Source organism: Microcaecilia unicolor, chromosome 1, assembly GCF_901765095.1.
Source record: "Microcaecilia unicolor chromosome 1, aMicUni1.1, whole genome shotgun sequence".
NCBI classification, from domain to species: domain Eukaryota; kingdom Metazoa; phylum Chordata; class Amphibia; order Gymnophiona; family Siphonopidae; genus Microcaecilia; species Microcaecilia unicolor.
The window spans coordinates 735384156-735398582 of NC_044031.1; the positions used below are offsets into that span (position 1 = coordinate 735384156).

Genomic DNA, 14427 nt, shown 5'->3' on the forward strand with positions numbered 1-14427 from the left:
AGGCTCAATGTGGCTTACATTTGTCATAATGGCGGTTGCCTTGCAGACCATCGCCATTTCCGGATAACGGAGTTACAAATAGTATTGCGTTAAGGTGCATACATACTTAGTACTAAACATGTAACATAACATAGTTAGAATGGATCAAGTTGTATCCTTTTCCACTTTCTATTTCAATATTTTCTCTATGCTTATATTAGTGTCCCATTGGTTATCATCTATCCAGAAGATCTCTGAGATGTCTAGTATATCTTCTAGTTAGTGCCATACATTCTAATTTTTCAATCTTATTGTTAGATTTCTGGCATTTGCATAAAGAGAAATGAATCTATGATTTTTAATCCCATTCACCTACATTATTAGTAGTTGATGCAGGTAATTTGGAATCATTCTCATTCTTCTGGTCTTCAATCACGTGAAAACAATTAACGAAATCACTAACTTTCGCAAATCGCTGAAAACCTATCTTTTCACCAAAGCCTATCACTAGAATCCATAACTAATTCAACATAACACCACTCATCCCTTACTATGATTATCTTTTATAATTGCTTGATTAGACTACTTATGATCCTGTTATCCTTCATATCTCTGTAACATCAATTGTATCTTTGTACCCTGATATGGTGATGCCATAACAGGTTTCTGTAAGTCACATTGAGCCTGCAAATAGGTGGGAAAATGTGGGATACAAATGCAATAAATAAATACCCAATATATCTGAGCTTTTCAAAATAAACTGAAGCTAAACACAAACCAGTTAAACTACTCCGAGACCAATGCACCATAATGCAAATATTTTGTAAGTGGGACTATAAGTGCTTTAAAATGTGCAAGAGAGCGTGAAATACACAAACCACCAATAAATTGGGCATTTGGGCCTTCTATGCAATAAAGTTGCACGTGTAGTCCACTGTGCAGAAAAGTTCATTTAAATTCATTATTAATGAACTGCTGCAATTAATAATTTGTAAAAATAAGCATGCAAAGGTGGCTTTGCAAGGCTGTTTTGGCAAAAAAAGATATTTACATAGCGTTACAAGGATGCTTATAAACCACCAACTCTAAGTAGGATTCAAAACGGGATACAACAAAATAAAAACTGATACAACCATCAGAAATTACAAATAGCAAACAAAAATTTAACTATAACATAAAAATTTCATTAATTACACCTTTGGAAGTGAAGTTTATTTTTTGGTCCATCCCCAGGGCTGAAATCTAAGCAAAATGTTGCTACACAACTCATTTGAATGAGTACCAAATTTTTGTGTGAACAAAACCACTAACCTATTGGTTAGTATATCTTTCTCAAAGAAAGTGGATGTGGAAAGCAATTCAGAATTTAGTGTTTAAAAATAATATGAATTATGATGTTGGCCAGCTGCTAAATTCTAAAGCTGTTTCCATTTCAGCTTCAAGTTTTACCACGGGGATATGCTAGTTTCCCTGTTTTCACAGTATCCTTTGAATACACTTCTCTCTGGACTATGCACTCCTGAGTAACTGTTGGCTTTCCTCTATGATTTAGTTAAGTAGTTCCCAAACCTGGCTACTGAGATCCCTAGTCATTCAGGTGTTCAGTATATCCACAATGAATATGAAAGGAATACATTTGCACATATTGGGAAAGTGTGCTTAGAAATCTATCTTACGCCTATCCATTGCAGATATTCTGAACACCTGACTGGATGGGGCGGCCCCTTAGCACTGGTTTAGGAACTACTGATCTAGTTTAAAACCTGTTTTTTTTCCCCTCCTTTTTAATTGTTATTAGCAGCATCCAGGTTACAGTCTACTGAAGGTGGAGCCCATCCTGTTGGACTAGGCTGTCCTTTCCCCAAAAGTTCCCCTACTGCTAAGAGATCTAAAGCCCTCCTCTCTGTGCCATCACATCATTCGTGCATTGAAATTCTGGAGCTCAGCCTGCCTTTGGCTTTCACATCCTCCCTTTTGTACTTTCCCACTTCACGAGTACCCTCATGTAGCATGACAACTGGCTCTTCCCCAGTACACTCTGCAGTCCTGTTTAGGTGGTGAATGAGGTCCACTGCATTAGCACCAGGCAGCCAAGTTACTATGTGCTACTCATGTTCACTAGACACTCATTTATCAAGGATCCTAATTATCACCAATAATAGTGGCAGTCCTAGCTCTAGAAGCCTGTAGACATTCCTAGAGATGCATCCTTGATGCAAATGGGTCAGGCATTACAGGTCCATGGTTGATAGGATCACACTCTGCCATTCCACATTGATGCTATCATTTCTAGTACCCTGGCTCCTTCAAAAAACATATGAGCTGGCACACTTTGGGCTCTCTGGTAAAGCATGCTGTCAAATCTGGTAAAAGTAAAGTATTATGTCCTTGAAATAGAAAATGATGGCAGATAAAGACTATATGACCTACAAATCTGCCCATCCATACTAACTATACGTTCCTTTCCCTTAGAGATCTGTTTGCTTTTCCTATACTATCTTGAATTTGGATACAGTCTTTGTCTCCACCACCTCAACTGGGAAACAATTCCACGTATCCACCCTTTCGATAAAGAAGTATTTCCTTACATTACTCCTGAGTCTATCACTTTCACCTTCATCCTATGCCCTCGGGTTCCAGAGCTTCCTTTCAGTTGAAGGAAACGTGCCTTCTGTACATTTATGTCACAGGGATATTTAAATGTCTCTGTCATATGTCCCCTCTCTTGCCTTTCTTCCAAAGTTATACATATTGAGATCTTTAAGTCTGTTCCCGTATTCTGTGTCAGACCACTGACCATTTTAATAGCCACCCTCTGGATCAACTCTATCTTGTTTATATTATGAAGGTATGATCTCCAGAATTGTACACAGTACTGTAAAAGGGGTCATACCACAGACTTATACAGAGTCACAATCTCCTCCTTTTCCCTGCTGACCATTCCTCTGCCTATGCACCCAAGCATCCTTCTGGCTTTTGCTGTTGCCTTTGTTACCTGTTTAGCTACCTTAGGATCATCAGATATGATCACCCCCAAGTCCCACTCTTCTTTTGTGCACAGAAGGACTTCACCCCTATGCGCCATAACTCCCCAAATGCATGACCTTGCATTTTATAGCACTAAATCTTAGCTGCCAAATTCTGGACCAAGCATTGCTAGATCTGTCCTCATGTTTTTCATACCAGTGTGTGTCTACCCTTTTGCATATTTTGGTATCATTTACAAAGAGGCAAACTTTACCATGTGGGATAAACACAAAGGAATCCTGTTTAGAAGGAATGGATTTGCGGAATCATAGCGGAGATTGGGTGGCAACGCTGGTAATTGGAGAGTAAAACCAGTGCTGGGCAGACTTCTATGGTCTGCACCCTGATCGTTGCTGAATAGATATGGATGGCCTGAAGTGTAAATTTTAAGGGGCCTTGACATTATTTTCAGAACGTTTAGTACAGGAACAGTGCTGTGCAGACTTTTACGATCTGTGCCCTGAGAAAGGCAGAGACAAATCAAACTCGGGTATACATATAAAGTATCACATACCATGTAAAATGAGTTTATCTTGTTGGGCAGACTGGATGGACTGTTCAGGTCTTTATCTGCCGTCATTTGCTATGTTAATATGGTAGCTCTTCCATACATGTTAAAAAAAAAATACAGGATTAAGACCTAATTCTTATGGAACATCACTGGTAACGTCCCTTTCCTTATGAGCGCCAATTACTACTAACCTTTGTCTCCTTCCACTCAACCAATGTCTATCCCAGTCGGTCACTTTAGGACCTATATTGAGGGCACTCAGTTTACTCATTAGTCGCCTATGTGGAATTATGTACACACATCTAGCACTCTCCTTTGGACATCCGGTCAGAGAGATTAATCAGATTTGTCTGACATGACATATCTAGTAAAACCATGCTGCCTTGGGTTCTGCAATCCATTGGATTCAGTAAATCTCCCTTTTATATATACATCTCTGCCAGTTTGGCCTCTAGAGACTGAATTTCTTCCCTCACAGGTAGGAGAACTTTGTACCTTGGAATTCTGTTCGGGGATTAAGCAGCCACCTCAGTAATTGTATTACCGACAACACAGAGTCACTTACTACCACCTCTTCATAAGTGCCTCCCTGCTGTCTCCAGTTGTGACAGCACATAGTCACCTAAAAACAAGAGTGTTGTATGTGCAATTTTTACATGAAATGGAGTAGACCTATATTTCGGGACACACCAGGTTTTCTGGATATCCACAATAAATGTGAATGAGAGAGGTTTGCATACAAACAGGCAGTGTGTGCACATTTCTCTCATGCATTTTCATTGTGAATAGCCAGAAAACCTGGCCTGCTTGTGGACCTTGAGGACTGGAATTGAGTAGTCCTGCCATAGGGAATGGATCTTCCCATGTGAGTTTGCTGAATACTTCCAGGAAGCCTGACTTTGCCACTGTCAGAGAAGGGATGCTGGGCTCGATGGACCTTTGGTCTGACTCGGCATGGCACTTCTTGTGTTAGAAATGAAGTTTGCGTCACATACATGAAGGAATTGTGATGTGAAATGTTTGCATCTCTTTGTTTCTTTTCCAGGTGTTTGTGGAGACACTGGATAAGTGCTTTGAGAACGTGTGTGAGCTGGACTTGATCTTCCATGTGGATAAGGTATGTCCTAAGCTGGATGCAGTTACAGACTTTGAAGACGCCTCTGGTCTCCTCTTTTACATAAATGACCATAATCTTGCATGACCAAGAGGATCTTCTGTAAGTAGTCCCTGTACTGATCCTGAAGCATTGCATGATCAAGGATAGTTTGCTTTTCTTACCCCTGTGAGCTGGGCAGCATAGACAGTGCGGTACAGTACAGCCATACAATGTAGCAGGTTTTAGATCCCCCAGGAATAAAATTCGGATTTTCAAAAAAATCTTTTCTCAGTTGACCAGTCTCTTAGGTGGGTTGAAAACCAAAGTCCTCTGAGTTCTTGGTCAGGAAGAAATTGCTGGTGACTCTGAATAGAATGTACCGAATAGGACTACACAAGAAGCTTTCAACCTTCACAATACTAAGCCCTCCGGTAACTTCATGTGGACTCCCAAGTTCTTACGGTATACCTGTATTTTAGCTATTCAGGTTACTAGATAAATTCAATGGCTAGTTAAATGAATTCATCTTAGCCATTGAATTTATCTTGGTAAATTCTTCCTCCAAATTTGAGATCTTTCTCAATTTGAACGGCCAACATTTAGCTGCCTTGCAAAGCTAAACTGCTAGATTTAGCTAGACCATGGGATTTAGCTGTTTGACTTAGCTTTTCTCTCCCTTCCTCCATGTCTTTGAGCGGGGGGGGGGGGGGGGGGGGGGGGGGGGGGGGCTTGACAAATTCTGGGTGCCAAGTTGCTAGAAATTGCATTCTGGCACCCAGGATTTTACATCTCCCAGTGTTACTTTATTTTTATTTTATTTTTTTAACAATGACTGCTTTCACTATAGAAACAGCACTGCTCCTACACTTTGCAGCCCATAGTTGGTTCTCGGTAAGTTTGGGCTGTGCAGTGTTGCAGAAGAGCCAGACCATGCAGTGCAGATTGTAAGAGCAGTGCTGTCAAGGTGATAGGAACAGGTAATGAGCTGCACCATCTCTTTTTTATTTATGTAGATATTTAGCCTGTCCTCCCAATTAAGCTAAGAACAGGTTACAAAAGAAACATATATAATTAGCATAAAATAAACTAATAACAGCATAAACTTACAAATTAAGTAGAACACTTAACATATAAATAGTAATTTTTTAGCCATCAAATTACCCTATGTATAAGATTTAATTCGAGTACAGTTTTTATAGCTTTCCTAAACTCCAATAAATCATTAACAAATCTGCAAGAAAGAAGCAATTTGTTCCAAAGAAGAACTACAGAATAGGAGTAAGCTTAAGAGCGCAGTTGCTCAAGGTGACAAGATTTAGCTGGAAGAAGAGCAAAAAGCCTATCACCCTGAGAATGCAATGGGCGATTTGGAATCTACTTTAAAACCTTGGTCAAAAAATAGCCAGGAACAGTCTCATGACAAATTTTAACAACAATAACCATCAATTTAAATTTACATTGTTTTTCAATTGGTAACCAATGCAGAGGATGGAGGAGTAGCCTAATGGTTAGTGCAGCAGGCTTTGATCCTGGCAATCTGGTTTCGATTCCCACTGCAGCTCCTTGTGACCTTGGGCAAGTCACTTAACCCTCCATTGCCCCAGGTAGAAAAACTTAGATTGTGAGCCCTCTAGGGACAGAAAAAGTACCTGCATATAATGTGTACAGCGCTGCATACATCTATTAGATTGTAAGCTCTTTGAGCAGGGACTGTCTTTCTTCTATGTTTGTGCAGCGCTGCGTACGCCTTGTAGCGCTATAGAAATGCTAAATAGTAGTAGTAGTAGTAGTGGTAGCGCTATAGAAATGATTAGTAGTTAGTTAGTTAAAGCTGTGAGATTTGGTGTAATATGATCATAATGCCTTGAATTTTGTCAAAAGCCATGCAGCAGCATTTTGAACTTGCTGTGGTCGTTTCAAGCTCTTCAGTGGAAATCCCTGAAACAGCTTCTTGCAATAATCAAGTTGTGACAGAATATAAGCATATATCAACTGCGCTAAATCAGACTGAGAAAAATAACAAATTTTCCTAAGCTGTTGTAAATAGAAAAAACAAGTACAGAGAGCAAGTCTGCGGACTTGATCGTCTGCCATAAGGGTCACTCCATCCCAAAACAAACTAGACTGGGTGAAAACTGGAATGGTGCCAACTGGAAGCACACTAACCCCCATATATTATAGATTTTAAATCTTAGCTAAAAGGCCAAAGGTCTAGCCTTGGCTTAGAACTTTCACTTGAATGAAAACCAAAAAGGCCAAGATGTGATATGGAAGGGGGCAATAGGGTGAATCTGTAGGTCATGAACTAGCTGCACAGTCGAGTGCAGGAATCCACTTATCTCAAAGAGAAGTTGCCTCACCTCTTTTCAGATGCTTTATTGTTTGGAGATAAGATAAGGAAGTTTTCAAAGAAATTACTGATCGACGTTTTTCACCTTTACACTATCATTTTAAAGTTATTTTCAGTCCTTTTTTTTTTTTTTTTTTGCAAGTTAGTTTGCATAAATACCAAAGGCCATTGTAAGTCCTATGCAACAAAGGGATAGATTTGTATAATTACTACTTTAAAATGTATGAGCTTTCTAACGAGAGAGACCAAGGTAACCTTTCAGCAATAACGTGCCTCAAGTAAAGATGACCAAATTGTCTGTGACTTAAGACTGCACTCGCAGACTTCACCTACAATCCAAATGTTTCCTGTTGGCTGGATTTAGTAGATCACAATCCAAGATCATCCAAAACCATGGAATAAATTGCAATATCCCTTGTACACTGTCAGGCTTATTTTCGAAAGAGAAGGGCGCCCATCTTCCGACACAAATCAGGAGATGGGCGTCCTTGTCTCAGGGTCGCCCAAATCGGCATAATCGAAAGCCGATTTTGGGCGCCCTCAACTGCTTTCCGTCGCGGGGACGACCCCGGGATTGGTATCATGGAATGTTGCTACTATTTGGTTTTCTGCCAGATACTTGTGACCTGGATGGCCACTGCTGGAAGTAGGATACTGGGCTGGATGGACCATTGGTCTGACCCAGTATGGCTGTTCTTAATTTCTTATTTGTGCTGTTCTTCGGTGAGTTCGTTGTTTCCTGTGCTCCGAGCGCTGGTTAATGCAGGTGCTATTCTGGTTCTAATTGCCTCTAGCGCCTATGTTTGCTTCTGAGCATCGGGGCCTATTTGCAGTTAGATGTGTAACTGTAAATTAATGCTAATTAGCACCAATGAATGCCAGTTATCACCAATAATTGGTTGTTAGTGCCAGTTAGCAGCTAATTTGTTAAGTTACATGCATAATTGTAGGCATCCAGTTTTGTGCACACAAGGTCATAGAATGATGGAAATATTGATTAACTAGTAAAAAAGGCCCGTTTCTGTAAGAAATGAAATGGGCGCTAGCAAGGTTTTCCTTTGAGTGTGTATGTTTGAGAGAGTGTATGTGAGACTGACTGTATGAGAGAGAGAGAGTGAATGTGCGACTGTGTGTGTGTTACAGAGAGAGAGTGAGACTGGGTGCGAGTGTGTCTGTGAGAGAGTGTGTGTGTGAGAATGAGAGTGTGTGCCATGGGCCCCCCTCCCTCCCTCCGAGTTCCAGGGTCGTGCCCCTCCCTCCGAGTTTCAGGGTGGCCGCCTCCCTCCCTCCGAGTTCCAGGGTCGTCCGTCCCCTCCCTTCCTCCCTCTGAGTTCCAGGGTCGTCCCCTACCTCCCTGTCTCTCTCCGAGTTCCAGGGTCGTCCCCTGCTCCCTCCCTTCCTCCGAGTTCCAGGGTCATCCCCTTCCTCACTCCCAAGTTTCAGGTTCCCCCCTCCCTCTCTCTCTCTCCTAGTTTCGGGGTCTCTCTCTCCTAGTTTCGGGGTCTCCCTCCCTCCCTCCCAGAGAGCCTCCTCCCTCCCAGTTATAGAAATGCTAAATAGTAGTAGTAGTAGTTTCAGGGTCCCCCTCCCTCCCAGTTTGAGAGCCCCCCCTCCCTCCCTCCCAGTTTCAGGGTCCCTCTCCCTCCCAGTTCTAGGGTCATTGTCCCTCCCTTCCTCCCTCCCTCCCAGTTCCAGCCACATTCCTTCGAAATTTGTAAAATCATCTGTTTCGGTGGCCGAAAGCAGCGTTAAAAGGCGTGCAGCCTCGGCCCTTCTCTCTCTGTTAGCTCTGGTCTCGCCCTCATTGCGGAAACAGGAAATGAGGGTGGGACCATAGCTAACAGAGAGAGAAGAGCCGTGCCTGAACGCCTGGGGGTGGCGACCTGGGGGCGTGGTGTTGCGGCAGGGGCGTGGCCTCGTGTTGGTGCCGTACCCGGAACTACGTGATGCATCGGTTTAGTAGCTGCCTGGAGCCAGAGAGCAGGAATGCCTCAAACACGGAGTCAGCTTCAGAACGTTGGAGGTGCGTTTTATTATATAGGATTGTGTTAAAAGCCGTTTTCCCTGGCTTTTGTTGTATGACATTAAACAGATTTAACATAAAAGTTTAAAATAGCATAGGAAATTGTTTCTGCCCAGAAAAGCACAGTGGGAAAAATGATTTCTATGTTTAAAAATGTGCTTTTTCATGAAAATTCCTTGTGACCCCTTCTGAATGAATTTCTTGGCAGACTGCTGCATTGCATGGCTTCCAGCATGATTGGCAAGCCTCAGAGACCAGTGGAATTGTAGCACATGGCGTCCTTGTGAAACTTTCAGGGCCCATTTCTCCAACTCATAATTATTTGTGGTGTTTTATATTCTGAGCTGAAAATCCTCCAACCTGTCTTTCCAAGCATAACAATAACAATTTTAGCAGAAACGCCCGTAAAAAATTGATTCACTGGAACAATTAGCAACGAATGTCTGAACTTTATTATGCAGCCAAATGGCACTGATAAAGTTTGAGGTAGTGCTGACATAACTCATTCGATAAAGGCTTTAAAAAAATGTTTTCTCTCCCTTTAAACCCTGCTGTTTTTGGTCCTCCCTTCTCAAACAGCTGCAGAAACCCTCACTGGCTTGAGGGCTGTCTCTTATGTGGCAAATCTTCCTAAGTTTATCAGAGATTATATACTGCTCTGTCGGTGTGATTGAAAAGGTTTAACAAGCTACACTTGATGATGTTAATAATCGACTACATTTATGAGTATCCCGGTGCAAATACAGCGATAGAAATACAAAGGGAGAATTGTAACACAGTAAATGACAGCAGATAAAGACCTGCACAGTCCATCCAGTCTTATAGTCATTCATGATTAAACACTAGTTGGCAATTTCCTTTCATGCCAGCCACATACAGCCAGTTAAGTATGACACAGAGGGGCGTTTTCAAAAGAATTGGGACATCCTGCTCATAACGCCCGCAAAAAATGTCCATCTCGCAGCCATTTTCAAACAGGAAAAAACGTTGGGGATTTCCTGTTTGAAAATACACAAGAAGAACATCCTTGAACTGAAAATGTCCAAAATGAACAGCCATTTTCCAAAATGAAACATACAAAATATGAATGCCAAAAAAGCAGGCACAAAAATATCTGTGTGGCATCATTTGTACAAAAATGGCTACATGGACATCACTGCAGAGCAGAGGGGCAGCCCAGTGGACTTTAAACAACGGGACCCAGGTAGAAATCTCTCCTTAATTCCATTATATGTTATTGTGAGCCCTCTAGGAACAGATAAAAACCTACTGCACCTAAGTGGCAGAAGCGGCTAAAAAGACTGGGATTGGCAGCCGCAAAATTGGAGATTGCAGCTCATTGGAAACAAAGATTAGGCCCCACAATCACAGACTGGAAAATGAGAATTAAGAGCATTGTGGGCCTAGAGCAACTGACTGACAAGAGACAAGGCAGATATAAGCCTGATGCAAAAGAGTGGACACAATTAGAGCGATTATGTAGTAGTGATGTGGTTATACAGGGGATTCAGCCATGAAGGAGAATGTAGTGGGTAGGGAGAAAACTATCAAAAATTGTGAATTCAAGTTGAGTTGGAATTTGATTGTTTGGAGAATATGAGCAAGTCTGTAGGTTGTATTGGCAAACACTGTATTATTTATGTTGTGTTTAATAAAACTTTTCAAATTAAAAAAAAAAAACCTACTGCACCTAAATGTACACTACTACAATAGTCATCTTACTTGTTAGGTGTCTTATAAATCCAGGTACAGTAGGTATTTCTGTGTTCCAGGTGGGCTCACATATTTGTACAGAAATAAGAGTTAAAGTGGGAGTAAACCCCACTGGGCTCCTCACCACTTCATGCACTTTGTTCTATTTGCAGCCTTCTGCTAGTGTATGGAATGGCTCATAGATTTTGGCAGCATACATCTCTCAGTATGTCTGATCCACGTTGTGCCGGTACTCTCCCGCCGAGCTCTCATTTAATTCTCACTAGAAATGCATGAGACTACAGACACTGCAAGGCTCAAAAACACATTGAGAGCTACACAGTGCCTGAATCTGAGCCCTTCCAGGCAGGGCTGTCGAGACGGGGGGGGGGGCAAAATTCTTCTGGCCCAACGCCAGCAAGCTTCTTCCTTCCTGCCAGTTTCCAGGTCTGTTTTATCTAACTTCCTTGTTCTCCTTCTGTCTGCCACCCAGGACCCGGATGATTGCATTTACGCGATATCACGTGAATGCAATCAGCCGGGTCCTAACTCCAATCCTGACACACAGGAGCAGGAGAGGACAGCAGCAGTCAGAGACAGGAAGGTCAGGGTAAAGGGCATAGAGCGACGGTCTTGAGTGTGGGGGGCGGCCCGGAACAGTGGGGAGCTGGGGGTGGATGCGGCAGTCCAGCCCTGCCCCGCTCCGGGCCCAGCTGGTTTTCTCGGCGCTCCTGCTTCCAGGCATTGCAAGAAGTCACTGCAGATAGAGTAAAGCAGAAGAACTAACAAGCGAGGAACCCCGTGGCTTTTACCTTCTTTGATCTCAGTGGCCAGTCACATTCTGCAGGCCACTCAAAAAGTCTGCGTAGGGATAACTCTGTGCAAATTCTGCCTTGTTCAGTTAAGCAGAATTCCCTCATGAGTAAAAATCACCAAATAACAAAAGGAGGGGGGGGGGGGGGGGGGGGGTGGAAATGGGACTTGATATACTGCCTTTTTGTGGTTTTTGCTACTACATTCAAAACGGTTTACATATATATACAGGTACTTATTTGTACCTGGCGCAATGGAGGGTGAAATGACTTGCCCAGAGTCATTAGAAGTTGCAGTGGGAGTAAAACCCAGTTCCCCAAGATCAAAGTCTGCTGCATTAACCACTAGGCTACTCCTCCACACAAAAATTAATCCAAGACGGAACAGATCAAAGATCAAGAAAATTCAAATCTCAGTGTCTGACAGGTCAGCCATTTTCTTTCCCCAGCATGTATGCAATTCCGTTCTTTAAATCTGAGGGCCTGAGTGCACAAAAACTCAGTCCAAGGAGGCCTAAATTTAAAGGCAGGTCTAGAAACTAACAATGCTTCCTATTTTGCAGGGTTTATTTAGAGTTTATTCATCAACATCCATTCTTACGTTTGAGCTTAGCAGTGTGCTAGCTCTCTCAAACAAGCTTTTTTCATTTGGCTTCCAAATTCTATTAAAGGTGGGTTTGATCTGGGTAGAGATGATACTTTAATCCTGATGCCCTAATAACCTGTGTAAACTGCCTTATATATAGGTATTGAAAAGCCTTACTCATAGATTACTTTTAAAAGGTGAAATTACATGCAAAAAAAAGGGGGGGGGAGCAAGAGAGACAATGGAGGGATCAGAATGGTGGGGGGGGGGGGGGGGGGGGGGGAATCATAGAGACGAGCAGAGAGAGCATCATCAGTGACTGTCCTTACTTCAGAAAGTTTCAAAAGCAAATTTTCGCCTTGAAATTTGGTGCAGAGCTCATGGGTAAAAAGTACATGTGATCCTTGTCCAGATGTGGACAATTTAAAATTTGCTGCACAGTAATTAACATAGTAGCAGCAATATCATTTGTGATGAAAATTGTTCTCTCCATCAAAGGTGGGATTGTTAATAACAGGTGAAACTTTATGAAAATGGAAAAGCAATATGAATAAATTGGTCTGGCTGAATATTTCTGTCAGTGCAGTTAAATGTATACACTGGGTTTACAATGCATATACTTTTACCCATATAAAAAAAAAAGGACATTGGGGAGGAAGAAAGAATCCATGCATGCTATTTTGGAACATATACATGTCATTATCTGCTACTTGGCTGCCTATACAAAAGCACCAGAGCAGAGTACACATATAGGTTTAATGCACATACTGCACATGAATGTTGAAAATGAAAAGTAACCTTGTGGTTTGCCTTTGAAAATGAGGATAAACATATGCACGTAAAAAATGCCCACCTAGTTCGTGACTATGCTGGCTATTTGAAAATTGTTGCTTATACAGTGGGGGAAATAAGTATTTGATCCCTTGCTGATTTTGTAAGTTTGCCCACTGACAAAGACATGAGCAGCCCATAATTGAAGGGTAGGTTATTGGTAACAGTGAGAGATAGCACATCACAAATTAAATCCGGAAAATCACATTGTGGAAAGTATATGAATTTATTTGCATTCTGCAGAGGGAAATAAGTATTTGATCCCCCACCAACCAGTAAGAGATCTGGCCCCTACAGACCAGGTAGATGCTCCAAATCAACTCGTTACCTGCATGACAGACAGCTGTCGGCAATGGTCACCTGTATGAAAGACACCTGTCCACAGACTCAGTGAATCAGTCAGACTCTAACCTCTACAAAATGGCCAAGAGCAAGGAGCTGTCTAAGGATGTCAGGGACAAGATCATACACCTGCACAAGGCTGGAATGGGCTACAAAACCATCAGTAAGACGCTGGGCGAGAAGGAGACAACTGTTGGTGCCATAGTAAGAAAATGGAAGAAGTACAAAATGACTGTCAATCGACAAAGATCTGGGGCTCCACGCAAAATCTCACCTCGTGGGGTATCCTTGATCATGAGGAAGGTTAGAAATCAGCCTACAACTACAAGGGGGGAACTTGTCAATGATCTCAAGGCAGCTGGGACCACTGTCACCACGAAAACCATTGGTAACACATTACGACATAACGGATTGCAATCCTGCAGTGCCCGCAAGGTCCCCCTGCTCCGGAAGGCACATGTGACGGCCCGTCTGAAGTTTGCCAGTGAACACCTGGATGATGCCGAGAGTGATTGGGAGAAGGTGCTGTGGTCAGATGAGACAAAAATTGAGCTCTTTGGCATGAACTCAACTCGCCGTGTTTGGAGGAAGAGAAATGCTGCCTATGACCCAAAGAACACCGTCCCCACTGTCAAGCATGGAGGTGGAAATGTTATGTTTTGGGGGTGTTTCTCTGCTAAGGGCACAGGACTACTTCACCGCATCAATGGGAGAATGGATGGGGCCATGTACCGTACAATTCTGAGTGACAACCTCCTTCCCTCCGCCAGGGCCTTAAAAATGGGTCGTGGCTGGGTCTTCCAGCACGACAATGACCCAAAACATACAGCCAAGGCAACAAAGGAGTGGCTCAGGAAGAAGCACATTAGGGTCATGGAGTGGCCTAGCCAGTCACCAGACCTTAATCCCATTGAAAACTTATGGAGGGAGCTGAAGCTGCGAGTTGCCAAGCGACAGCCCAGAACTCTTAATGATTTAGAGATGATCTGCAAAGAGGAGTGGACCAAAATTCCTCCTGACATGTGTGCAAACCTCATCATCAACTACAGAAGACATCTGACCGCTGTGCTTGCCAACAAGGGTTTTGCCACCAAGTATTAGGTCTTGTTTGCCAGAGGGATTAAATACTTATTTCCCTCTGCAGAATGCAAATAAATTCATATACTTTCCACAATGTG

The 14427-nt window shown here is 42.5% G+C and overlaps 1 protein-coding gene across 2 annotated transcripts in view; it reads left to right on the plus strand.

The window, feature by feature from the left end:
• Positions 1–14427, plus strand: part of LOC115459869 (AP-3 complex subunit sigma-2) — a 123937-nt gene that overhangs the window by 89751 nt on the left and 19759 nt on the right. For both annotated transcript variants that reach the window (XM_030189676.1, XM_030189677.1), the window contains exon 4: positions 4563–4634. In XM_030189676.1, coding sequence (XP_030045536.1) covers positions 4563–4634 — 72 coding nt within the window. The remainder of the gene's footprint in view (positions 1–4562; positions 4635–14427) is intronic.